This window comes from Mastigoproctus giganteus, chromosome 6, assembly GCF_048544385.1.
Source record: "Mastigoproctus giganteus isolate SK-2022 chromosome 6, ASM4854438v1, whole genome shotgun sequence".
NCBI lineage: Eukaryota > Metazoa > Arthropoda > Arachnida > Uropygi > Thelyphonidae > Mastigoproctus > Mastigoproctus giganteus.
In genome coordinates this window covers 223662653-223688902 of record NC_143580.1, presented here as the reverse complement: position 1 = coordinate 223688902, position 26250 = coordinate 223662653, and the positions used below count along the sequence as shown (strand labels likewise).

At 35.2% G+C, this 26250-nt stretch overlaps 1 protein-coding gene across 1 annotated transcript in view; it reads left to right on the top strand.

Annotated features, from left to right (window-relative positions):
- LOC150085022 (tRNA (32-2'-O)-methyltransferase regulator THADA-like) overlaps positions 1-26250 on the top strand; it is a 177228-nt gene that overhangs the window by 25968 nt on the left and 125010 nt on the right. Inside the window, exons 7-10 of the mRNA XM_090376437.1 lie at positions 314-423; positions 1698-1873; positions 8542-8720; positions 19033-19206. Of these exons, the coding sequence (XP_090232563.1) occupies positions 314-423; positions 1698-1873; positions 8542-8720; positions 19033-19206 (639 nt within the window). The remainder of the gene's footprint in view (positions 1-313; positions 424-1697; positions 1874-8541; positions 8721-19032; positions 19207-26250) is intronic.

The following is a 26250-nucleotide window of genomic DNA, read 5'->3' as shown; positions in this document are numbered from 1 at the left end:
AATATTTAAAAATATTAAAAATTATTTAAATATATAAATATTTACAATAGTATGAACCAGAGATTTAGATTTGTAATGCTTACAAATCTAAATAATATTTTATAATCTTTTTATATTTTCATGCAGCTATATCAGTTTATTTTTAGCATTTTCGACATTTTAAAAGAAATTGTCATGAAAATTTAACATTAGCTTTTAAGAAAATTAAAAAAGTTAATTTTAAAGTTTAGTAAAACAATTACTAAACTTTTATGGTTGCTTTTATGTGTTTTACACATTTATGCTGTTATTTGGTTCTTATTTCTTTTAATAGAAAATACAGAAAATCTTGTAAAATGGGCACAGGAAAAAGGATTGTGGAATTTCTACACAGTTGAAAATTTCTTCAGAATTTTATGTTGTGTATTTGACAGTATAGATGAGGTAAGATTTTTTTAGATAAGATATAATGATATTATGATTCACTGCACATTTTACTGTTTTCATGCAAAGAAATATCAAGAAAAACTTTTTTTGGCTATTAACAATAGAGACAAGTATTTTTGGCACATAATCTAAGGCAGTGATTTTCAACCTGCACCCCATGGAATCTTGGGAGTTCTTAAAACGCTCTCAGTGGTCACCTATATTACTGTTTTCAGAGGTGCAAGGATTTTGCAGAAACAAAGTTACCACCATGACAAGGCACCTCAAATTATCATTGTGGTTCTAGGGCCTATCTTGATAATCATTTCACAGACTCGTGTATAGGCTGATGAAGTACCAAGTATCCATGTTCACCTGATTTAATCCCACACGACTTCTACATTCACCTGAGCTACTGGAAAGATGTAATGTACTGCAAAAAACTAGCCACACTTTACTAATTAAAGGATAAAATTAAAGATGTAGGCAAAGTTATCCTACCAATTACATTGGAGAGCATTTGTCATTCAGTTGCTTGCCATTTTGAACAATGCCTAGAAGCAAATAGTGGGCAATTTGAACATATGTGTTAGTCTACCATGTGTCACAAACTACTGCTTCTGTGTACACCCAGTACTGATAATTTCTAAGATTTGTAATTAATTTTATTTATTTCCAAAAATGTGATACATTCATTTTGAGACATTCCAGTGTGTGTGTGGCTTTGATTCTCTATATCTGTTATTAGTGCTTTTCTTAATTGGGATTTATATTGATTCCCTTTGATATGCATAACTAATATGGTTTGTTCGTATTAGAATTGTGGTTTTTTTTTTTTTTTTTTTTTTTTTGTAATATCTCTTTATGTGTCTGGAAAGTGAAAAGTTTATGAACGTATTTATTCTTTTAATATTTAGCCAAATGCATTGAGTATATTTTCATGACACCATACCATTTCTTTTCTTTTATGGTTATCGAGGTTACTGGTTTAATTAAATTTTAATATCTCTGCAGTGTCTGTTAGGAGGAACTCTTTATTTCACATTGGTTACTTGTATTAAGTTAGTTATCTTAATAAAGGAGTCTTCAATCTTTGTGTGTTAAGTGCTCATTCATTTATTGCCCAAAGTTTTTAGCAGTTCAAATGTGCCATATAAGGAATATATCAACCCCTCTAAGAATATCCGACCAATTTTTTTATTACTGGTAGAATATCCATAATTATATGCAGTTAATTTATAAAATCATTCTGTCATTTTTAATAATGTTCCCATTTCCTTTATCAATTTCAGGTGCGACTTTTAGCGGCTGAGATTATTGAAATATATTTTCCATCACTCTGTAAAAGAGAAGAAAGTGAGTTAATCAACACCAATGAATTACTGCAGTATGGTTTAGAGTTGTGTAATAGTCCCCTTACACAAGATACTGGTGCTGGATCACTGCTCTGTAGAATCATTTTTAAAAAGTAAGCTCCTTATATTGTTAGTATTATTTATTTGAAAAAAATGATTTCTTAAAAAATATTAAATTTAAAAAAAATAAAAATATTTTTATTTAATATTTTAGTTTATTTATATCAATTTTAGCTTCTCTCTCTCTCTCTCTCTCTCTCTCTCTCTCTCTCTCTCTCTCTCTCTCTCTCTCTCTCTCTCTCTCAGCTCTTTTATATCTTAGAAAGAGTAGTAGAAATTAATGACAAAGAAAGAAATATTGTTGGTTGGAGATGTACATTTGGCTGTTTGTGTAAGATAGGAAATGGATATTACATCTACAGATGTTATTTCCATTACAGAAATGTAACAGATGTAACAGAAATTTTGAAAAAAATAGAAGAAACTTAACAATAATGGTAAAAGGTTACCAGAAAGTTGTGCCAATCATACACTTTTAATTATGAACATTTTATTCAACATAAAAATAGTCACAAGTTTATGTGAAGAAAGGAAACATAATAGAAAAAAAGAATAATTGAGTATATCATTAATTATAAACAGAACTTAAACAACTACTTTTAAGATCTGTGTATAATTTCAATAATAATACACACTAGTTTAAGATCTGTTTCTATAATGATACACTCAAAAACAAAATTTTTGAGTGTATCATTATAGAAACAGTACAGAGGATTTGAGGTTGAAAGTGACTATTGTCTTGCATTGAGCAAATTAGAAATGATAATTAGTGCCAAAAATAAGAGGTATATAAAAAAATGTTAAAATGGACAAAATTCAAAGCTGTCAGATTTGTCAACAGTTATTAAATATAGAAACCTTCTTACTCAAAAGTTAAATGACATTCCTGATGCTAAGATGATTTTATATGAAAAATGGCAAAAATTTAAGAGAAATTTAGTAAAAACAGCAAGGAGTATGTGGAGAGAAAGCCAATTAATTACACAAAAATAAAAGTTACGAAAGTTAATTAGTTACAAGGGGAAAAAAGTGACAGGAAAAATTTAGATTGTAGGCTAAATTCCCAAAAAAATAAGAACAAATTAATATATATTTTTTTATTTATGAATAGTCTTTAATGAAAACTGAAGGTTAGATGTGGAAATAAATTATACAATAAATAATGCAGGAAGTGCAGGAAGCCATTAAAGAAATTGGCTTAAGGTAAAAGCCAAAAGATAATTAGCTGTTTCTGTACCTGTTTTAATCATTAGAGTTGGGTAATAAATAAACGAATTGTCCAAAAATTTGAATCTTCTTCAGAAATGAGAGTTTTTGAAAAAAATAAATGGAACTAATGGATGGAAGCAGTGACCTGGCTAAAATTATAAATGAGTTAATAAGGAAAACATTTTGGTTAAAAATATCTAGTGAAAGATAAGTGAAGCAAACTTAAGATGGTATGGGCATGTAGAAAGAATGGAAGGGAGGATTAACTAAACTGATATTTTATGCAAAAATTAACGGTAATTGTCCTGGAAGAAGACCAAGAGGAAGGTCAATCGATGGTGTCAATCAAGCATTGGGATTACTCTGACTAGGTATAAATTTCTAATAGAAAATAGGATGCTATGGAGGAAAATAGTGGGATGGATTTGTACTATAATAATAATACTAATAGTTTCTTGTTAACCACCTGTACCATATTTGAGTGATTTGCCTTAACCTGTTTTCACTTCCTGATTCATGATTAAAAATCAATTTATACATTTCATGTTGAACATAGTCTTCTAATAATATGTTGATATCCCAAGCAGCCTTCATTTCTTTGGTTATTAATTTTTATTTCCACACAGAGCCATATCTTTTTAAAGGTATGAAATGTTATGTAGCATATAAAATTCTTTTCTGTAACATTTTACATTTAGCGTATGTATTCCTAATAAATTTTATTTGCTTCCACTGAATTGAATTCATGATGGCTAACTTTTCTGAAATGATTTCCTATTATGTGAATAATAAGAAATCATTTGGTTGGCTATGTCATTGATTATGGTTTTTGTGTGAAAATGTCTTTGTCAAAGAGGTCCAAAGAGAATGTAAGGAATTTTTTGTATATGTTAACAGTGAAAGGCAAGGTACATATTGGTTCACTACAGGGAAGTAATGGACCAGTGTGGGATTAGTATTTTACAAGCCCAAGCAGATGGTTGATGAGTTCAACTTATTCTTTCTATCTGTATTCATACAAGAACATGTTTTTTAAAGAGAAAATTTTAGAGCAGTTTACTATTATCTATTTTAAATGTGTTTGTAATAAGCAAAAAAAGCTCTGAGGAGAAATTATCATAGAGCTGATCATATCTGGTCATAACTGCTGAAAGAATTGGCAAAGGTGGTCATTCGTGATTCTATGTCTGGTTTACATTAATCCCAACTTAAATTATCAACTAGATGACAGCACACTCAACATTTCTGAGGGTGAAAGGGACCTGGTTGTTGTAGTAGTAGTTTGACATGAAATTCCATCAGCATTATAAGTATGGGATACTCATGGGATACTGTCAATGATATTCAGAAATTTTATGAATAGAAATAAAGAGATAAATTATTCCATTATAAATTATTTATTTTTTTATTTTATTTTTTATTTTATTTTGGTAGTTGTTGGCACATCGGCTTCTGTGGCCATAGTGCACCTCCCAAGGTTCTTGCAGTACTTTGATCCAAGCCCGAGGCGGGATTCGAACCCGCGACCTTTGGGTTGCCAGGCAGGCACTTTACCCACCTGGCTAGCCCGGTTGGCAATTATTTATTATAAAGAAATAAATTATTCCACTGTACAAATCAGTGATTAGACCATATTTTTAATACTGTGTAGGTCTGGTCCAGAAACCTCATTTCAGAGTAAATATCAGCTTCCCTGGAAGGGTACAAAGGAGAGCAAAAAGATTAGGAATAGAGTTCTAATATGGATGCAAAGAGATATTCTTCCAGGTAAAAACTCCAGTTCTGAAAACTATAAATTTTGGAAATTAGGCATCTGCGTGGAGATTGAATGATGTGTTTAAGGCCTTAAAAGAGTTAAGGGAGCTTAATGATGGAGGCATATATTCTAGAATTAAAAAAAAAAAAAAAAAGAAAAGTGACATTCAGATTGAGTAAAGATATTTGAAGTCCATATACATAAAAAATTGCTTTTAATCAAAGAGTTATTAGTTATTGGAACAAGTTATCATCTACCTTTTTTAAAGTCAGAGAGCTTATGAATGGGAATTGAATGATGATTTAAAGAGTGATGAGATAGATATTAGGAAGTTGTATATAAAATATACATAAGCTGTAGCACATGTTGTAGACAAAAAGAAAACCTGCTTTGGTAGACAGCTTTTCCTTTTGATATCATATGCTACATAAGCTGTACTTCCCTACACCATTTTGCCAGTTTGGTGCTAATGCTAATCACCTGAAATGGTTATAAAAATTGACTCAGTTATCGTTACATTGTTAAAAATGGCAAAATTAGTTATATGATTTGTAAGACATGAAATAGATAACAAAAACTTTACTTTAAGAGGGACCACTGAACACAGCATTGGTTTGATTTTAGAATGCCCTACTTTATTCTGTTCTTTGCACTTATAATATTTAAAAATATTAACACCAGGTTAAATTAACACTAGGTTAATTAACACAAAATAGCATAATATTGTAATGTTTTGGCCTTTGACTAACAGGAACAGGGTTTGAAGTCATTAGGGGTCTACAAAAGAAATGCCTGTCTCATTATCTTTGGGTTAAGTCTCTTTTTCTGGGACCAGGTTACTCATCTCTCAACGTATTGGCAGATCTAAGAAGGTACAGGAATGAAGGTATAATGACTCATCCTTCCTTGTCCCAACCTTTACCTTTGTTGGTCTCAGTAAACTGTTAAAAGAGAAATGTATCATTTCCAGCACTAGGGCTTATGGCTTGTGATTAGATGGAGCAATGGAAATTCCAGGAACAGATTAGTTGAAAGGAAGAACACCAAAGAAGCTTACAGTTCAAACATCTTCACATTTCTGAAATTGTCAACCATTCTTGGATAGTGGCACGCTGCTTTAAACTAGAAGAACCTCTATATACTCTCTGTAGACAGATATAACAACTTCAGAGAGTTTAAGGAACTTTTTTTTTTTTTTACATATAGACTCCCCCACACCCTCCTCTGCTGTTAACCATTAAATCGTGCCTCTGCTGTTAACCATTAAATTGTGCCTCTGCTGTTAACCATTAAATGTGTGTGGACACATTTAATGGTTAACAGCAGAGGCACGATCAACAAAATCTGAGTGGATGGTTGATGGTTCCTTCAGGGATCAGGTAACTAAGGGAGTCTTAAATTACAAGAATGACTAAAGAAGTTGCAGACCAATTTGATTGAAGAAGATGTCATGTGTGCTGAATGTTTATTTGCATTCTTTTGTTATAGAACATAATCTTCCTCGGTTGTGCTGATCGTGCAGCTATTGTTCAGAAATATGTTTGCCTGATAGTAATAGTGAAAAATAAACAGAGGAACAAACACAGCAGCCATTGTTTTGCACAGATGGGGGAAAGAAGTATTGATTATTCAATACTTCTAAAAAAAAAAGTACCATTTTGATTACTACAAATGACAGTAGTCAAAGTATTTCCAGTTATATCCCACTGTGGTGACCTTTCATAATAAAACTTGGCGCATGATAGCCTTAGATGCTGATGCACCATTAAACTTCCAATAACTAACTAACTAACTTTCATAATAAAACAAGTTAATGTACATAGTATACATTTCAGGCACATTAGTAAATAGTAATAATTCGTTATTTAATGAATTATTGATTATCCCAATGGATAAAGTGATGGTCAGGCCATATCTCTGTATGTGCTTGCAAATTTCATATCAGAAACTTTAAAAGATACAAATTATGGAATAAGTTCTATAATTTATATCATTATTTTTAGTCTTCCTCTTTCTTTAAGTACTTCTGCCATTTCTTCCTTAAGTGATAACTGAAAATAAGAAAAAAACAGTAAAAACAATTATCAGTTTCCGGTTTATTGGGCTTTTCTGTTAGTGCAATCGATTAAAAACGAGTAGTAAACTCGATCTTATTGCATTTGCAATAATACTGACGGCTGGAATTCTGTGGGTTTTTACATTGTTATGGTGAAATGTGTTTCCCCTTCCATGAAATCTTCAATCATATAAAAAACATAAATAAATTTTTAGAATCTTCTCTTCATTCCTATTTTTTAAGCTTCGTAACTTGTTACTCCATTCTCACTTGCATGTATCATGTTAGTTGCAATTTGTGCATGCCGTGTTCTTTGCTATTGATTGCTTATTTTCTTACTGTTTCAAATTTTATGACAAAAAAAAATGTTGGCGAATATCAATTAATTATACTATTAATTAAGCTATATACGTAAGCGTAAATTTATTTTGCTAACCTGTGGAAAATATTCTTCTGATTTTCACGCATCATTTAATTTTGTTAATTGGAGGAAGTAAAGTGTAAATTTGTGCTCTATATCTTTACTTTTATAGCCTGTCCTATTTTCGCTTATTAGAATCGGCATTAATATAATTAAAATTCAATTTGCAAACGTGATCACAATGACCGGTGCTTACTACATATCATATAGTGAACGGTATTTTATTTTGGAGAGTCCATCGTCAAGTGATTTGATCGTAGATTAAATTAAATTACTTATTGTATTTAGAATAATTGTAATAATTGGAAATAATTGCATCTCTTCAAGGTTTGAAGATATGTTTGGACGATGACTCCTGCTTTTATTTGATGTAATTATGTGCCGTACCTTACTTCATTTCTTCAGAGTTTGTGAAGGTGACAGGGAACAGTCGACTACTTCCACTCTCTTTGACTTCTGCTGTTTTATTTGATGTAAATATATGCTGTAAACAATTTAATTTCTTCAGAATTTGAAGAAGTGACAGGAAGACTACTTCCACTTTCTATACTGCTACTTTTCCTTTTTCATTCTACTAACTTCTGTTTCATGATGGGTACCTCTGTGATCCTTCTCTTTTCTACTCTATTTACCTAATCCCATCCATTACCCATACTTTACCTAACTTGCATATATACCTTTTCTATTTCTTCTCAATTGCACTTACAGAGTCTTGACCTCTGTAACTGTGGGAAGATGTAAATTGATCCTGGCCGCCTTGCATTGGCTTCACAACGAGCAGTTAATGGGGGGGAAACCCTGGGGTTCCACTAATTTTAACATATGAATATAATATTGTTTTTAGATCATATTAGTTTTGAATAAATACTGTACTCTACATTATTATTCATTGTATGTTTTTTTCTGCCTCATTTAACTCGGTTACAAATCGTAAAATGCTGTACATGATGAAGTTTGTTGGGGGTTATAATCTCAGTGCATTGTACTGTACTGTACATGTATTTTGTATCTACAAGACCAAAGTTGGACTTATGTACATGAAAAAAAAAACAATCAAGTACGTAAGTTGAGGAGTGCCTGTAGAGGTGTTTGCTTATACTTTCTGAATAAGTATGCTTTGCTTATACATGTACAGTATATACTTTACATGTATAAGCAAATATTTTTGCTTATACTTTCTGAAGGGATAAGGGTTTTAAAAGAGTACTATTTATTGAGTTTAATAAATAATACACTTATCCAATATAAATTAGCACCATTAATTTATTTGTTTTTATAGATATGTTTCTGAGAAAGATATTGTCTTTTGTATGAAGAAACAAAATATTAAAATATATAATGAAATTGGCACGGTTCCATTTCTCAGCTTCTTCAGAGATCTTATTGTGATTGCTTCATCAAATTTTCATTCTGCACAAATGGACCTCCTGACAGCGGCTTCTACTACACCATTACATGGTATGTTTATTCTTGTTTTTATTTTTTTTATTTTTGGAAGGTGGAAAAAGAAAAACATACACATTCCTAATTACTGTAATTTGTGGACCATAAGATGCACACGTTTAAGAAAGCAAATTGAAACAGATTCAATAGTGATTGCTAAACAAAATATCAGTATAGAATGAAGCTTTTATTCATCATAGAATGCCAGAAACTTGTCATCATTACTGTCCCACTCATTACTAATATTATGGTCTGAACACATATTTTTCAAAACGTGTAACACTTTCAGTTACATCAAAGACATTGGCTGATTCCAAATTTCTCAAAAGATGGCAATCATCTCATGTTTCGCTAATTTCCACAAATTTTTCACCCATTTGCACACTTGTGAAATTGTTAGTTGTTTCACTCATCCTGTTGGCGTAAAAATTGTGCTTTGGTGCCTCATTGGTCCACTCTTCACACATGCATGCTTTAAAGGTTTGTTAATTGAGATGTCCAGTGACTGCTAACCAAGACCACCTGGAATTACAGTTAACTCGGTTTTTAATTCAGCAACCATCCTTTTTTTTTTTTTTTAGGCCATCTGAGACCAGAGAAAGTATGGTCATTTTGACCATATTTTCTCAGGTCATGGCTTAAGATAAAAACATCATGGCGCACCCCTTGTATACCTTCAGACCATAAGATGCAATTTTGGGTAACATTTCCAAGGAAAAAGTGCCTTTATGGCCAGGAAAATATGGTATATAGTGTAGTTATTTATTGGGTAACTTTTATCCAAGGCATTAAGTCATCAGCAGATGCATGCTACTCTTTAATATAAGTAGTTGTGCTGGGTGCTTGGCGCCACCGTAGCCAGGTGGGAAGGAGCAGCAGTGCGTAGCACACGCTTCTTGATTAGACTGGGGTTCGAGCCCGTCACCACCAAATATGGAGGATGCGAAAAGGTCAGGGAATGACCACCGCATATCCCGGAGCAATATGGCCTTAGTTGCTAATGCTCCTAAAAACCAAATAACAAACTAACAAGCTGGGTGCTATTTTCTCACAATTAAAAATGTTAAACAAATGTTTTTCTGGTAAAAATTACTTTAAGCATTGTGAAAATGCACCATTTTTATTCATTGTTGTCAGTATTTATGTTTTTAAAACTAGTATTACTCATGCTTGGTATATATGCCTCAATAAACAACATTAAATCCTACTCATCGTACAATATTTTTTTTGTACACCAGGAATGCTCAGTTTTATATATAGAGGAAAATGCATTGTGGTCAACTCCCTCAAAAGAAGCATGTTAAACTTCTTTCATGATACAGTAAAAGGAACTGTTTGATTAAATAATTAATTATTAATACAAGATTTGATCAAAATGCTTGGTGAATGATCTTATAATTTTTGAATGCATAGTGATAGTTAAAAGATTGTGAGTGGGATCTAAAACAACATTGTTTGAGCATATACACCGATGAGCCAAAACATTATGATCACCTACATCATATTAGGTCCTCCACGTGCAGCCAAAACAGCTCATACCTGGTGAGGCATGGATGCTACAAGATTTCTAAATGTGTATTGTGGTATCTGGTACCAACACGTAACCAGCAGATCCTTTAACTCCTGTAAGGACTGTGGTTGAGATGCCGCAGATTGGAATTACTGTTCCAACACAAACTACAGATGCCCAATGGGATTGATGTCTGGGGAATTTGGAGGCCAGGGCAATACCTGGAAGTCTTCCTCATGTTCCGCGAACCAGTCTCAAACAATCCGGGCAGTGTGGCATGGTGCATTATCCTTCTGAAAGACGACACGGTTAAAGGGGAAGACCGTTGCCACGAAAGGGTGTACCTGGTCAGCAATGATGTTTAGGTATAGGTATATTTGGGTCTAACGGCTCCTGGGATTTCTCCAATCTCTGCATATGTACACAGTATCGGACAAGTCAGGTGATTTAAAAGTATATTGGTCATGTGGTGTGTAGCATGTTGTGCCCTTGTTCATCCGGCCTGTTAGCCGCCGGGCCCCTAATGGGACCCGACATTACCATACCTTGCCACGGGGAGGCTGGCCGGGGGTTACCTATATAGTACTCTGGCAGGTCCTGCCACCTGGGATTTCAATGGCTAGAACCTAAAAAAAAAAAAAAATGCTGCTTGCGGTTAGTTATTAGCATTTGTTAGAATAATTTAGAAGCTTGCGAGGGGCTATACACTGAAATAATATTTTCTATATGCCTAAATGGGTCGGGCAAGAAATTTTGATGTAGTTAAATTTGGATGCGTAGGGCTGAAAACGCTGTGAAAGTCAACAGTAAAGGGGGCATGAAGGCTGGAGGGAAGAAAAGGAAGTAAGGGGCCGATAGAGAGGATGGCCCCGCAATTGCAGTGGAGCAGGTCTGTGCTCTAACAGAGGGAAGAGGTTTGGGAAAGGGGAGGAGTGGGGAGCAAAGCCCTCTCTCCCCACATGATGTTTAGGTAGGTGGTAGACGTCAGATTGCATGGCACACGGATGACTGGACCCAGGGTATCCCAGCAGAACATTGTCCAAAGCATGACACCACCACCACCAGCTTGTTTTTGTCCCATGGTGCATCCAGGCTCCATCACTTCCCCAGGTAAACGACACACGCACGTACCCGGCCGTTCAGACCAGAAAACCTTCTCCCAATCAGTCAAGGTCCAGTTTCGATTCTTGTGTGCCCATTGTAGGCACTGTCGCCAGTGAACTGTGGTTAGCATGGGCACTCGGAGCCCCATTTTCAGCAGGGTTTGATGTACTGTTTTGTGACACATTACTCCCATCACCAGCATTCCAATTACTTGCAAGTTGCCCCACTGTCGCCCTTCTGTTGCCATGTACCATCCGGGAGAGCCTTTGCTCACTTCGAGCATCAATGAGCCGTGATCGTCCAACACTTCGCCGGTGGTTCGTGGGTTTTCCCTCCTCGGACCACTTTCGGTAGGTACTAACCACAGCTGACCACGAGCACCCCACCAGCTGTGCCGTTTTAGATATGCTCTGACCCAATCATTTGGCCTTTGTCAAACTTGCTTAAGTCCGCTGCCTTTCCCATCTGAAGAACAAGAGTAACTCTGATTAACGGAACTCAATATCAGGTGTTTTTTTACCGTGTCCCGACCTGCGCGTGCGCCGTAGTTCAACTGCAATTGCTTTGATTTGCATAACGACTCACTGGTCATAATGTTTTGGCTCATCAGTGTACATACTAAGTTTTAACTTTTATGTGCAAGTCTAGTGGAAAGCTTTAAGTGAATGCTTCTTTTTCCTCATTTGTTACATGTATTGAAAATGATGAGGTTTAGAATTGGGCAGTTTTGGCTCGCTGAAATTATTCCCATCATGGCATGCCATGCCATACCCACTTTATTCTTCTGATTTAGCACAATGTGACTTTAGGCTACTCCCAAAATTAAAACAGGACATGAAATTATTTGAGTTTATTCTAGAAATCCAATCAGCATGATGGCACTTGAAAGCCTTCACAAAAGATTTCCAAAAATTATATGATCAGCGGCAAGTGCTATGGAACAAATGTGTGATTGCAGAAGGAGACTATATTGATGAATATTAACAACCTAATCATTTATCGTTAATTCATTTTTTCCAGCATTTGCGGAAATTTTTTTTTATCAATAAAAATGTTAAAATCACATGATCAAAAATATTAAAATTGTTATTTATAGTTAAAAACTATTACAGTTAAAAATGCAGTATACTTATCAAAAGTATAAAACCTAGTTAAAATGGGATAGCTTTTCAAATGAGATGGCATTTCATCTTATCAGCTTAACAACTCAATTGGAGGCAACCTCTTAAATAGCTTTGCATCACCTGACTTTTTCAGTTTATGCTACTCAGAGATCCTGTTGCTTCACAAGACAGCCAGGCGTGCGATGCCATGTTATGCTATTTAAGAGGACACCTTCACTTTAGTCTTTAGGTTGGTATGGAATACCACCATTAGAAGCTATTGCATTTTAACTCTGGTTTTATGCTTTCGATATATATATATATATATATACATACAGTGGCAGATTCAGAGTAGGGGCACGTGCCCCCCCCATCATTCTTTTGGAGAATATACAGGAATACCTCACATAGCGCGGTTAATTCGTGCTAAAAAAATACCGCGCTATGCGAAACCGTGCTGATCGAGGTATTATTAGTATGTATTTTAATGTAATGCATTCCGACAATTTGATTATATGGGTTGAGTTGCAAAAATATAGGTGTTTGTTTACTATAAATTGATGCACATGAAGTTCTTGCAAAAAAAGAAACTAAAATGATAAAAATGAAAAATACTAGTAAGTACAGTAGAAATGATTTTTATTGCAGTATGTATGTACCAAAAGAATATAAGTGAAGTATGTACTATATTTTTATTTTGAAAAATAACTGATCAGCTTAGTTTGCACATTTTTTCTTCTTTTTTTTTTTATCTGCATACATCTCTTTATAACATCGAATGTCATTTTGAAATGCCTGCCTTCCTTTCATACCTCTTTCGATGTTTGGATCTAGAAGAACACTCAGCGCCATTACATTTCTTCTTTCCACTCATATTTGTGTATAAAGGTATAATATTTTTAAAAAATAATCTTTAATAAAAATACACAGGAAAAATATTTGTACAACTTACGCACAATCAATGACCTCACTGCTTGGAATCTAGAGTGTTTACTAAATGTATGAATGCTAGCAGAGTCTATATAATGGAAGTTTCAACAACGGTCAGAATGGCCTTGAATCCATAACGCATTGGACTACGTGTTGGCATTATAATACGTACATATCAAATGTATTGATGCGTAAAGCAGTTAATTTTTTTTTAATTTGTAAATCGTACTATAGCGAAACCCGCTATAGCGCCTCAGCATCTCGACCAGCTGGGTCGATGTGACTAGAAAACAGAAGCCAGCTGGAATTATGAACATTAAAATCACCAAGGAAAATTACCTCACTGTTAGGAAAGTTAGACTGGAGAAAGTCAAGTTGCAAAGAGAGGAAGTCAAAGAGTTCCAAGTGATTAGTGAAGTTGGGAGAACTAGAGAAAACAGAAGAATTTGACACAATGAGGTAGAGAGATTTTAAGCCAGAGAAGATCGAAAAGAGGAGATTCCAAATTACCAAGTCTCTTACAGGAAATATCGGAATGGACATATGCACAAGTACCATCTTTGAGGCGAAAGAAATCATACAGCGAATAATTTTGGCAACTCAGATGAGCAGTAGTTGAATCAACTGATAATTGAGATTCTGTCAGAAAAAGTACATGGGGTTTGGCAGACTGCAAGTGGAAATGGACATTGTCGAGATTAGAATTGAGACCACGTATATTTGTGAAATGAACTAGGAAGTGTTTGGGAGTTTTAGATCTTTTCGCAGATAAGCTTACTCTATTAGTTTGACAATTCTTGGTGTATTCAATAGTAAGAAAAAGTGGGGGGGGGGACATGCTGTATGAAGTAATGAAATTTTTGGATATGGCGTACACATGGTAAGAATATCCCCAGATCCTTGACATAACATGGCCTGCCGACCGGGCTAGCTGAGTGGGTAAAGTACCTGCCCGGCAACCCAAAGGTCGCGGGTTCGATTCCCGCCTCGGGCTTGGATCAAAGTACTGCAAAAACCTTGGGAGGTGCAATATGGCCATAGAAGCCGATGCGCCAACAACTACCAAATCAAAAAAAAAAAATAACATGGCCTCGACAATTCCCCCCCCCCCCTCCTCATACACACTACTTGGATTCCCTGCAGTCACTATCTGGCAGAGTAGAGGTAGCTAGATTATACACTAGCTGATCCAGAAGCCTCCTAAAGAGTTACCAATAGGTTCGGTCCAGTGTACTAACTAGCGGCCGGCCTGCGAACACCATTTTAGAGCTGTACCATTGAAATGTAAGGAAGATTGGATCTCGCCGTGACGTTCATCATGACCTCAAATATCATCAGTAATGGAAGAGGTTGGGAAGGGTTGACTGGAACTTAGCTCTGGAGACTAAACATGGGTTTCACCACTTTAAGCCTCAAATAAGCAAAGTGGTGGTATTGCACCAGATTATGAGAGTCATCTACCACCTAGTATTGATTGGTAACATATAACATAGAGGGGCGGCATTCCTCATGTTTTGTGGGCACCACACCTCGACTCCTCATTGTTGAGGGGTCGAGGTGTGGAAACCAAATTGACCCCTCAACAATGAGGGGTCAATTAGGGGTCGAGGTGTGGAAACCAAATTGTTGGTTCACACCTGGGTGGTCACCCACAGTGTGCTTTTGCATGGAGGTTTTACCCAGGATTACTAACAGTCCCACCATTATGAAGGTGCAAGCAGAGGATTTGGCTGTCACAGACTGTCTGGACTTCACCGAATTTGGGTCCACTTGACTTGAATGTCACCCGAATATCAGTTCCATCAGCGTTTTAGACTCCCTGGTAGCAAGTACAGCTTGTCTGCCATATCTGAGAGAACGTTTGGGGCGCATCATTTTGTGCCTTGTTTGTGCAGAAACAAGGCACAAAATGGTGCCCCTCCTGTCATTTTTTTCTGGATCCACCACTGTATGGTATATACCATGTTTTTAAATGGAATGGTTTTTAATTGTAAATAATTTTTATATTTTATGCATATACAGTCAAACTGTATTATAGCATCACTGAGGGGACCACAATATTCTTGACAAACAGAGGTTAACAATTTTTTTTTAAAATTACATCAAATTAGCAGAAATTAATAAAATCTAATTATCAGATTTAAAATGCATACATATCACACATAGTCATAACTTAAGTTACGCTAAATAATGTTTCAGTTTCGTAAGCATCACGTGTATACATACATACATTAAATCGATGTGTCCAACCAATGGAACACACAAAGTTCTCAATTCCAAATAATTTGGCAAAACGTTCTCATTTAATCATTAAAAGTTGGCCAATGGGATAATGTCACTCCTTTGCTTTTAAACCACTTTAGTTAAAAGAGCCCATCGACATCAGAATGTTTGGGTTTACATATCTGTTTCATTTTGCAACAGTTCTTTTCAAATGAGTAATTTTTTTGTTTTGAATTGTGTGCACTGTTCAGTTCAATAAGCTAAATTCACAAACAACAGTGTGTTTCTTCTACCTGTTTTTTACTTCTCTGGTAGTAATGTTCATTTTATTATCAATTCTTAAAGCTTTCTGTTTGCTCCCCATTTTAAAACTATTGTGTATGGTGTAAAAACCATGTCTTAATTTTTGCAAAAGAATGTTAACAACTCACTGGAATTCAAAACAAAAACAATGTTCTCAAGCAGAGGGTAACTACACATTTGTGGGTAATTGTAGGCCAGTGGGATAATGTCCAAGAGTTTAAAATAAAACTCTTGGGCATTTAAAATAAAAATTCTCTTGAAAAATAAACTTTCAATATTGTCACTTTTGTAGAGCAGGTGTGATTCCATATTGAGGCATTGTTTACAAAGAAACTAATTGCAGTACAGTACTAAACAGGCCTCAGAGAATAGTTTGTATAATATAATAGCTTGTAAATAGTAACGGACTCACATAAGAGCTACTCTTGTTGGCTGTAGTATTTGGGCTCACTGTTTACAGAGAGAGTTGTTGGTAGGTATGAAGAAATCTCCCTCTTCAGGGATTTGTATCTCTTTTTAAGCAAGAGCAAAATTTTATAAATTTATAAATATATCTGTACATGTGTTTTGAAAATTTACCATACATGGAGGGGGGGGGGAGGGCCTGAAAAATATTACAAAAAGAGGTGAATGGAAGGTTTCCTTCAGCCAGAGTAATTGATTATTAGAATAAAACTTACACCTGGTTAAGAAGGGTTGGGCAAATTATTAGAAGGGATGGACAAATTAAATGAGTAAAAATTTTTTTTTTTTTTTTTTTTTTTGACTGATATTGTGTTTATTTCTTTGCATAATTTTGCTAATGCTAATAGTGAATTGTCTTATTTATCTAGAAGAAAATTTGGTCCTGTTCCTTTCTTGCTAAAGTATTTATTGACTGTCTTATAAGTCTGGTTTTTCAATGTTTTTCTAGCTTTCCCCACCACAGTTAACTGTCAGTCAGTCATTCAGTTTTTTTTTTTTTTTTTTAACGATTCAGATTGAACCACTAATTTTACCATTCAGATTGAGTCACTTGTAATATGTAATTACAAGTGACTCATACTGATACTTCAATAGCTGCTCCTACTTTGCTTACAGCTGTTTGGACTAATTCTTGAACTAATTCTTTGAACAGAGTTAGACGCGACCATGATCACAAAGAAATTAACGATGATGCTGAAGCATCAGAACAACCTGTAGAAAAGCCAACTCACAAAGAAATGATTAACGCTTTTAAAACGATTTGTATGGGTCTACAGTTTTGTGAAAATATTCCTTATAATGTTTTTAATGTTCTGAACAAATTTGAGGTTTTCTTTGAGAATCAGACATTTTTTAATTGTACTGTGCAAACGAAAATTACAGATTTTTTTTTAAGTTGTGATATTTACCGGCGAAAATTGTGTAAACATAATTTAAATAAGTGTTTTTGAAATAAAATACATTAAAAATAAATGTAGATTCATTTTCATTTTCTAATTAAATAACAATTTCTAATAAAAAAGATATTCTCTGTATAACGAAATTTTTTCGCTGGATTTATCGAATTCATTATAGGGAAATTCGACTGTATTATTATCATGATTATTGTTAATTTTCCATGATAGATGATGATATATTAAGGATTCCTTATGTGCTGTGATGTAACAACTAGATCATAAGTATAGCGAAGCTTAATTTTCAGCAGTCACCTCATAGTAATCTGCTTGGTTTTATGGAAAGTGCACATTCCATTCTATAGTTGTCTTATTAAATTCATGTATTAAAAATTAAAACGAGCTAAAAGCTAATAGCTGCGCATGAGCGACTTTCGAAACCATGGCTTTAGTGGAAAGAAAAGAACACGTGAAGTATGTTATATACTAGTAGTAGTAGTAGTAGTGGCACTTGATGCAAGAAAGCAAGTGTAGGAGCTTATGCAGCATCAGCCAAAAAAAAAAAAAAAAAATCACACCATACCCTCCAATTGCCTGTCCAGTCCCTCCTTAAACCCATTTAACCCATCAACCCCCACAACGACAGATGGAAGCCCGCTCCAGCAACCAACCACCCGCTGGCCAAAGGCAAATTTCCGCACATCCATTCCACATCTATCCCTTCCCAATTCGAACCTATGTCCCCGTAGGTTCGTACTCTGAACAAGTGGGAGGATCCCATCAGAACTCAGCGTGCTCAACCCATTCAAGGCCCTATAGACCTCAATCAGATCACCACGCAGGTGCCTAGTCTCCAGCCACTGCAATCTGCAGAACTTAAGCCTCTCTTGGCAAGAGGATCCCTTCATTCCCCTCACCAATCGTGCCGCTCCTCTCTGTACACGCTCAAGCAAATCTACATCCCTCCTAAAATGAGGCCTCCAGACCTGTACGCAGTACTCAAGGCGTGGCCTGACCATTGCCTTATACAGAGGGACAATCACCGCCTTTTCCCTGCTAGCAAAACTCCTATATATCACTGACAAAACCCCATGACCCGCCCTAGCAGCCCGTCTACATTGCTCAGAAAACCCCACATCTGACTGCACAACCACTCCCAGGCCCCTTTCACCCTCCACCACCCTAAGTGCAGCACCACACAGCTGGTACGCCTCTCTGGGGCTACCTCCACCCACACGCAGCACCCTGCATTTGTCAAGGCTAAACTTCAGTTGCCACCCCCCAGCCCATCTGCCCAAATCATCCAGAACTGGTTAAGTTCCCAAAATGCATTTCAGTGCACTTTGAAACTTTATACGTGCTAAATTCCAAATAGGGGAGAAGTTGATTGGAACTTTCATCGTTAATATGTTGAACAATGTATGGCGCTTAAACCACTCAATAACGAGAGCCTCGTTTTGAAGAATTTTATAACTGAAATTCAGTTTAACTACTGTAATAGCCGAATCGATGCGTGGATTATGATTACAAGATTGAACGTGTTGTGTTAATTCAGTACCCGACATCAAACCAAGTGGATTACTATGAGGTGGGTGCTGAAAATTAACCTACGCTATACTTATGATCTAGTTTTCCATGATAGTATTCTGCTTATAATAATTTCTTTAAACAGCTTTGTATGCTGTTAGACTCTATTTGCTCATGTAAGATCTTAAGTATTTTTTCTTTTTGACAAATTAAAAAAACTTTTATAGCTAATTTAAAATCTATAGAATCCTGAATTACTTTCTTTTTAGGTATTATCTTGGCTCTTCACTGCTGTCTTACTTCTTATCCGGAACCTATTTTAGAGTTGTCATGTGTAAATTCTGTTGAGATGTCAGCATGCCTGCATGAAATTTGTGACTTATGCATTAATGTTGTGAAATATATGCTCTCTGTTTTAGCAGCAAAAACAGGAAGCATTGCAGGTAAACCATTTAAATTATTAAATGAATTAAATGTAGTGTGAATCAAAAATGGAAGTCAGTATCTCATGAGGATGTTCTCCATCAACATACAAACAAGAAAGGGTTAAGGCATTTTTAGATTTCAACATTTGCAATGGCGTTCAGATTTTCGGAGGCTTGCACAAACCATTGTAATTTTTTGTAAAGATAATGTGCTGATTTTTACTAATATTTTCAAAACAACAAAACAGTGGCTAAATTTCTTATAGTTATTCAAATTTTGTGAAATATTTTGTTCTATTAAGGATGTGTAAACTAAAAAATACCTTTATACATGGTTTTAAATTGCTGCTGAATGCAACAAGAAGTGCTTGAGAGGTGCTACCCACTAAACAAACAAGAAGCACCTGTGCTAACCCAGGGAAGCACAGTGGTATGGTATCCTGCAAGGTGACACAACTACTGCCCAAAATGATGCTAGGAACTCCTCTCTGCACCTCTCATAAGTGAATACTGATACCTACTAAGAGAAATAATAGCACAAAATAAAGTTTTGGAGAACCACAGTAACAACTTGATCACATGATGTCTAATACTGTGAAAATTCACAAAGCTTGCATTTCTGCCCTTCTATTACCAGCAAAGCAACAGTGGATGTTCTGATGCTAGCAGTGAAGGTAAATTGAACTAAAGCATTTGCTTAAATGCTGTATGATCAATTAAGGATGTTTAATTTAGTTTATTTTTCTATAAAGATCGACAATTCAATCTAACACTTATGCTACATGGGAAAATTTGCTGAAAACCACAACAGGATAATGCTACTGAGGTAGGTAGTGTAGCACCTGATTAGTATTATTTTGTTTATCTGTTTCCAATTTTTAGTAACTTTGATTATGTAACTAGTGTCAATTTTTTATTTTAATTTTTATTTTGAATTAGTAGAGTTTATTTTTGCATATTTGCATTATATTTCGGCCCATTAATTAGTTCTGGTTCACAGTTTTTATCTTTCAGTTTTCTTAAGTTGTTTCCAGGTTACATGGTGTTACTTTAATAAACTGTACTTAAATTAGCCATATTTAAACATGTTTTAGTTCAGTCTGTCTTTATCAGTTAATGTGTATGAGTAATTCTTGGACAGTACTCTTTTTTTTTCAAGAGGCTGTCTTTATTGCTTGCATCGGTATCCATGGTCACTTTGTTGGTAATAGAAGGCCAAGAATTTTCATCAGAAGTAGATTTCGTGTGATATCCTTTCTTTTCTTTTGTGTTGTTATTTTTCTCAACCAGTGTTAGTGTTCACTTACAGGAAGTTCAGGGAGGGGTTCCCAGCTCTATTTCAGGTAATAATTATATCTTGCCTTGCAGAATTCCATGCCAATGTGTTTCCCTGAGTGAGTACAGGCTCTTGTTGTTTATTTAGTTTTCATCTTTGTGCAGCAATTTCATTTTTTGCTTAATCAATTTATTTATTTATTTAATTGCTTAATAACAGGTAGCAGTTAGCACCCCTCAAGTACTTCTTGTTGCATTCAGCAGAAATTTGTATACATGGTATATGAGTGCTTTTTAATTTAAACATCATTAGTTAATTACACCATGCTTAACTATACTTGGAATTTGCTTAAACTTACTTAGTTGCCATTTGGAAAAAAGAATCAATGTGTTCTGTCATTAGTTAGCAATATGGGTGCAGTCACATTAACTTTGATATGTTAATGTGATTGCATCATTCACATTAACATGCAAATCACATTACAGAAAGTGTTAACAACAATCTGTTCAATTATCCAAATACAAACCCCTGTAGATGCAGCATGGAATGTTCACATCAGCTAAGTACCAGTATTCACTGTATGTATAGTGTGTATAGTGTACCTACCAAAAAAATGCTATTGCTACCACAACATTGCCATTCAATGTTGCATCAGCTACCATCAATATTGCCATTGATTTCCACAGTGTCTACATTCCGACTGGTATGTGTTTATTACCATTCGCCACAGTCTTCTTGACCAGGGAAAAGTGACTATGATCAGCCTGGTTTGAGGTGGCAGTTCATGTTAATGCCAGCCATACTGAATGGGTCATGTTTGCATTTATACTAGGTTTAAACACCTCAGCTAGAAGATAGGCAGACCTAGCTGGAGTTTTACTGGTGGATACTGCACTTTTCTATTGACCATCCAGGTATACTGTAGATCTGTGAGGCAGCTCTTACATGATGATGTTGTTGTTGTTTTGGTTTTTAGGAGCTTTTAGCAACTAAGGCCATATTGCTCCGGGATGTGCGGTGGTCATTCCCTGACCTTTCCGCATCCTCCGTATTTGGTGGTGACGGGCTCGAACCCCGGTCTAATCAAGAAGCGTGTGCTACGCACCGCTGCTCCTTCCCACCTGGCTACGGAGGCGCCTCTTACATGATGAGGAGAATTTAATGTGCACAATGTATAATTTTTGGGTAGCAGAGAATCTATACTTTTTCAGATAAGCCCAATTCCATGCGTAGGTTGACACACACACACACTAAACATTGCATTCCCAAACATCCCATATTGTGCTTGATGCATTTTTCTGTGAATGGCATCACACTAAATAAGGTGATTTGAATTTCACAGGTACAGATTTAAAATATTTTATTAAAGTTGATGTTCTGGAACGTCTTTCTTTTTTTTTCAATTTATTGTAAAAATATAAAATTTTGTGGTCATATAACTCAATAACTGCTTTAAAATGCCTTCAAAAATGTCTCAAAACTTTTTTTTTGTTTGTATTTTTATGTGGATTGTCAGCTTGATATATTGACTTCCATTTTTAGATTTCCTTATTTTAAAGTTTTTAGTGAGAGAGAGAGAGAGAGAGAGAGAGAGAGAGAGAGAGAGATTTAAAAGTAATATCTCCTGTGCTAAAATGAATTATGCATTTTATATTCTAATCATTGACTCAGTGGCATGCATTCAGGATAAGCTAGGTAAGTGCAACTTATCCATTTATTAAAAGAATAAGTTTTTATAAATCTCTTTATTATAGAAAAATAAGCATTAGGGTAGGTTAAATGAAAATGAGATTTCAGTGCTTAAAGATGCCAAGGGTGAAAGCATGGCGATAAGTATGATTCTACCCTCATGATTCTGAATACTTATTCAGAATCACGATGAGTCAAGTGATACCATCATGCATGCAAATATCACGATACATAGTGTGATTCATTTGCTTATTAAAAAATGTTCTTGTTTATACTCGGGCACAACAGCCAGTTTACAATAAATTGTCAATACAAACATTAATCGTATTTATCACGGGCTTGAACCCCGGCCCACTCAAAGGGTGCACACTACTGCACTCTCGCTCCTGACCATTCAGCTACATCATTATTACAGAAATCCCACCAGTAGAAATTCACTGGTTGAACTTCTGTAGCACCAATAACACCCACAAGCGTTGTAAAGGATGATCATCTCTGGAGGTGATCCTTGCCCCAGCCCCTTACACAATCATCGAATGGATGCAAATAGTGTTGTGGCAGACAACCTCATCAGTACAGAATGACTGATGACATAGCCATGGAGTCGAAATCATCTCTAAGATTGTGTACATTACCATCCATAGAGGTTCCCTACAGAGAAGTATGTATGAAATGGATACAGAATGTCTCAGCAAAGACCAGAAAAAACTGCAAATGTCACTGAGTTTGCTATACCTGGTGCATTTCAAAACTGAAGAAAATATAACCTTAGATTGCAGCTTTCTAAATTTTCAAGCAGCACAAATATTCCTCAGCAGCCATAACTATTTATGCTGATTAGAAAAGTGATTACAGAAAAAACCCCCGCTATTCACGGGGGTTACGTTCCTGAGAAATGTCGCGAATACCGAAAACGCGAATACTGAGTTATGGCTCCCATAGTAATAAAGGGGTTCGTTCCAAAGTATAAAATATATAAGAAAAACTAGTCTAAAATTTTGTCTATGTATGTATTATATGTACCTTCATAATATGACTATGTACATAGACAATACCTAGTGAAATGCAAGCATATGGCATCGAAATGAAAATAAGACACAATTTAATATTAAATGTAATATTTATTAGAAATTGCAAACAAATCTTTCAAACCAGCGCCTTTGCTAGCTAAAAAACTTATCCCGCCAGTGCTATCACCATTTTCGCTAAAGTGTTGATAAAGGAGTTTTGCATTTTCATGAATGATGAGTGAACTTAACGGAATTTTATTTTGAGTTCGGTCTTCTATCCGCAGATTTAAAGCCTTTTCCATTTTTTATAATTTAACATCATGAGTTACAGAGCAAATTTTTGAAGCAATTAGCACGTTTTCACGGACACTACGGCGGATTTTTTCTTCCGATTTTTTGATTGATCGTACAGTTGACTCATTGATTTTATAATGTTTTGCCACTGAGGAGACGCTTTCACCATTAGAAATTTTGTCTAATAACTCAATTTTATTCACTAATGTCATCACCTTCTTTCATATTTTCCCATTTCTCTTGTTATTTGTAGCCATATTTTTGTACAAGTTAGAAAGAACTTGTCCACAATAAAGTCACTTTCTTCCATTAACACACTCGAAAAAGTCTGTTTTACACTGCAAAATGGTAGATTTATCACTTTTGTAAGCATATCAATTTATAAATTGATAAATTTATTCAATTTATAAGCGTATAAATTAAAAGCAAACGACGAAACCTTCCATGACAAGCGCATAACACATACTGAACAAGGATTAGCAAGTAATGTCCACGCTCGCGATTTTGTCACCCCTCCCCCCACCCACTGAGCGCTGTTTTGACCGAGAAAGATAATTTTAGCCACGCCCATGTTTTTTTATGGCGGAAAATATGCACTGCGCTTAAAAATTCACATTTTTTTAGGTTTCATTTTATATTAAATCAGCGACCGCGAATAGCGGGGGTTTACTGTAGTTGCAAGATCTGTGTGTGTATGTATAACCAATAGTTGGCACTTTATTTTTAAAAAAATATATCCATCACAGATTAGGTACTTATTCCATCTGTACACCAGATTTTTTACACCTTGTTCATAAAATTCTGTTGGATGCTGTTGGCACCATTTTTAGACAGCTCCTTTTACTTCATCCACTTGAAATCAGCCCCCCTACCAGGTCAATCTTTAGTCTTCCAAAAATATAAAATCATGGCAAAAAGAGCAGACTTCAAAGAGGACAGTGACTAGATGATATGTGGTGTAAATTATATGAACTGATAAGGCAAGTGATGTATTACACAATGAAAACATATCACCATAGCAAAAAGAAGGCAAGGATTTTGAAAGCATTGGGAGGCTGACATTTGTGCTTCTTCATCTTGCAAAGGCTTTTCTGTGGCATTTTATTTGTAAAGGCAAAACATTCACATTTTCTGGAGTTTTCTTGCATATGGAGGCTGTTCTATTCTCTCTATAGCCTTGGTATGATGCTGCATTGTGACTTCCACTTTTTTGGGAAACTGAAAAATGAAGTAGTAGCAAGAAGTTAATTCTAGAGACAATGATGACTTGAAGGCAGTCCTACAAACAATATTTCAATAATAACAGTAATATTTCTCAGTAATATACCTATCCATTTCCTCCCTGAACTTCACTGAGCTCTCAGACTTAGCAACCTTTCCATCAGATCTATTCCAACCTGTCTTCTTGTCTCCTCACTAGCAAATATATGCCACCTTCATTCATTTTTCCCATCTTCTTTAGGGCCATATATACTTCAGTGAGATCTTCCATCCTCTCAGGTGTTTATTTTCCAATCCCTGCAACACCTGTGGAATCTTTCCTCATAAGGCTATCTTTTTGTACTCCTTACCAGTCTAGTCGCTCTTGTCTGAATCGGTTTGATAAGCTTGATGTCTGTTTTTTTTTTTTTTTTTTCAAATATGGCTTCCAGACTGAATTCAATATTCCAGTTGTAGGCTCACAACAGAAATGTAGCTTTCTTTTGCTTATATGCATAGATTTAGTAAACCATTTATAAGATACTGTGTACCTCCTGGTTACCTATTGCACTGCATGGAAAATTTCATGTCTGCTTGTATCATCACTTCCCTCCCCCAAAGTCTTTCTCATTTTTGACTATCTTCATCTTGTCTCCTCATTTTCCTTTGAATTATTATTTTCCAGGTGCATGACCTTTACAAATTACAGTGATTACCTTGAAAAAAAAAAAAAAAAAAAAATCTTGTGAGTAATCAGTACATCTCATTTTCGTTTGTCTCATTTTCCCGTTAAAATGTGTTAGAGTTTTATAAGATATAATCACAAAGAATGGGATTAATTTTTTAATAGTCACACATTTATCTATATACATAATTGTATTTGAGCTAAATGAATTAAAACAGAAAGCATAACTACCACAATACAAAGCAAATTTTCTGCTTTTCAGTATCAATTTTAGATTTGTTTATAACTTGTTTACAACTGTTATGAGATTTTGCATTAACAGGAAATAAACCTAAGTATTTTGATGAAAGCTAATCATTGCATTTCTTTTAAAAGAACTGAAACTTTTAAGATATGATTATGGATGAGGCTTGAAGAGCAAAATGGATCACACAGATAGAATTAAAAATGAGGAGGTATCAAGGAGGATAGAAGAAAACCAAAGTATGATAAGACTTTGTTAAGAGATCTAATTGAAGAGAAAAGCGATGGGCAGGTGACCAAGAGGAAGAAGGAGAACTTTTTTTTTTTTTTTAGGAGCATTAGCAACTAAGGCCATATTGCTCCGGGATATGCAGTGGTCACTTCCTGACCTTTCTGCATCCTCCGTATTTGGTGGTGACGGGCTCGAACTGCGGTCTAATCAAGAAGCATGTGCTACGCACTGCTGCTCCTTCCCACCTGGCTACGGAGGCGCCGAAGGAGAACTGGAATGTTGGATGATGTCATAAAGGCTAATGGTACTGTGAGCTTAAGGAGAAGGCTAAAGACTTGGATATCTGATTGAGTTCTGTTTGTCATATGCTTATTCATGACAGAGAACTTATGATGATGAAAAAGTATTTCTGTATTCTTACTTCAAATCATTT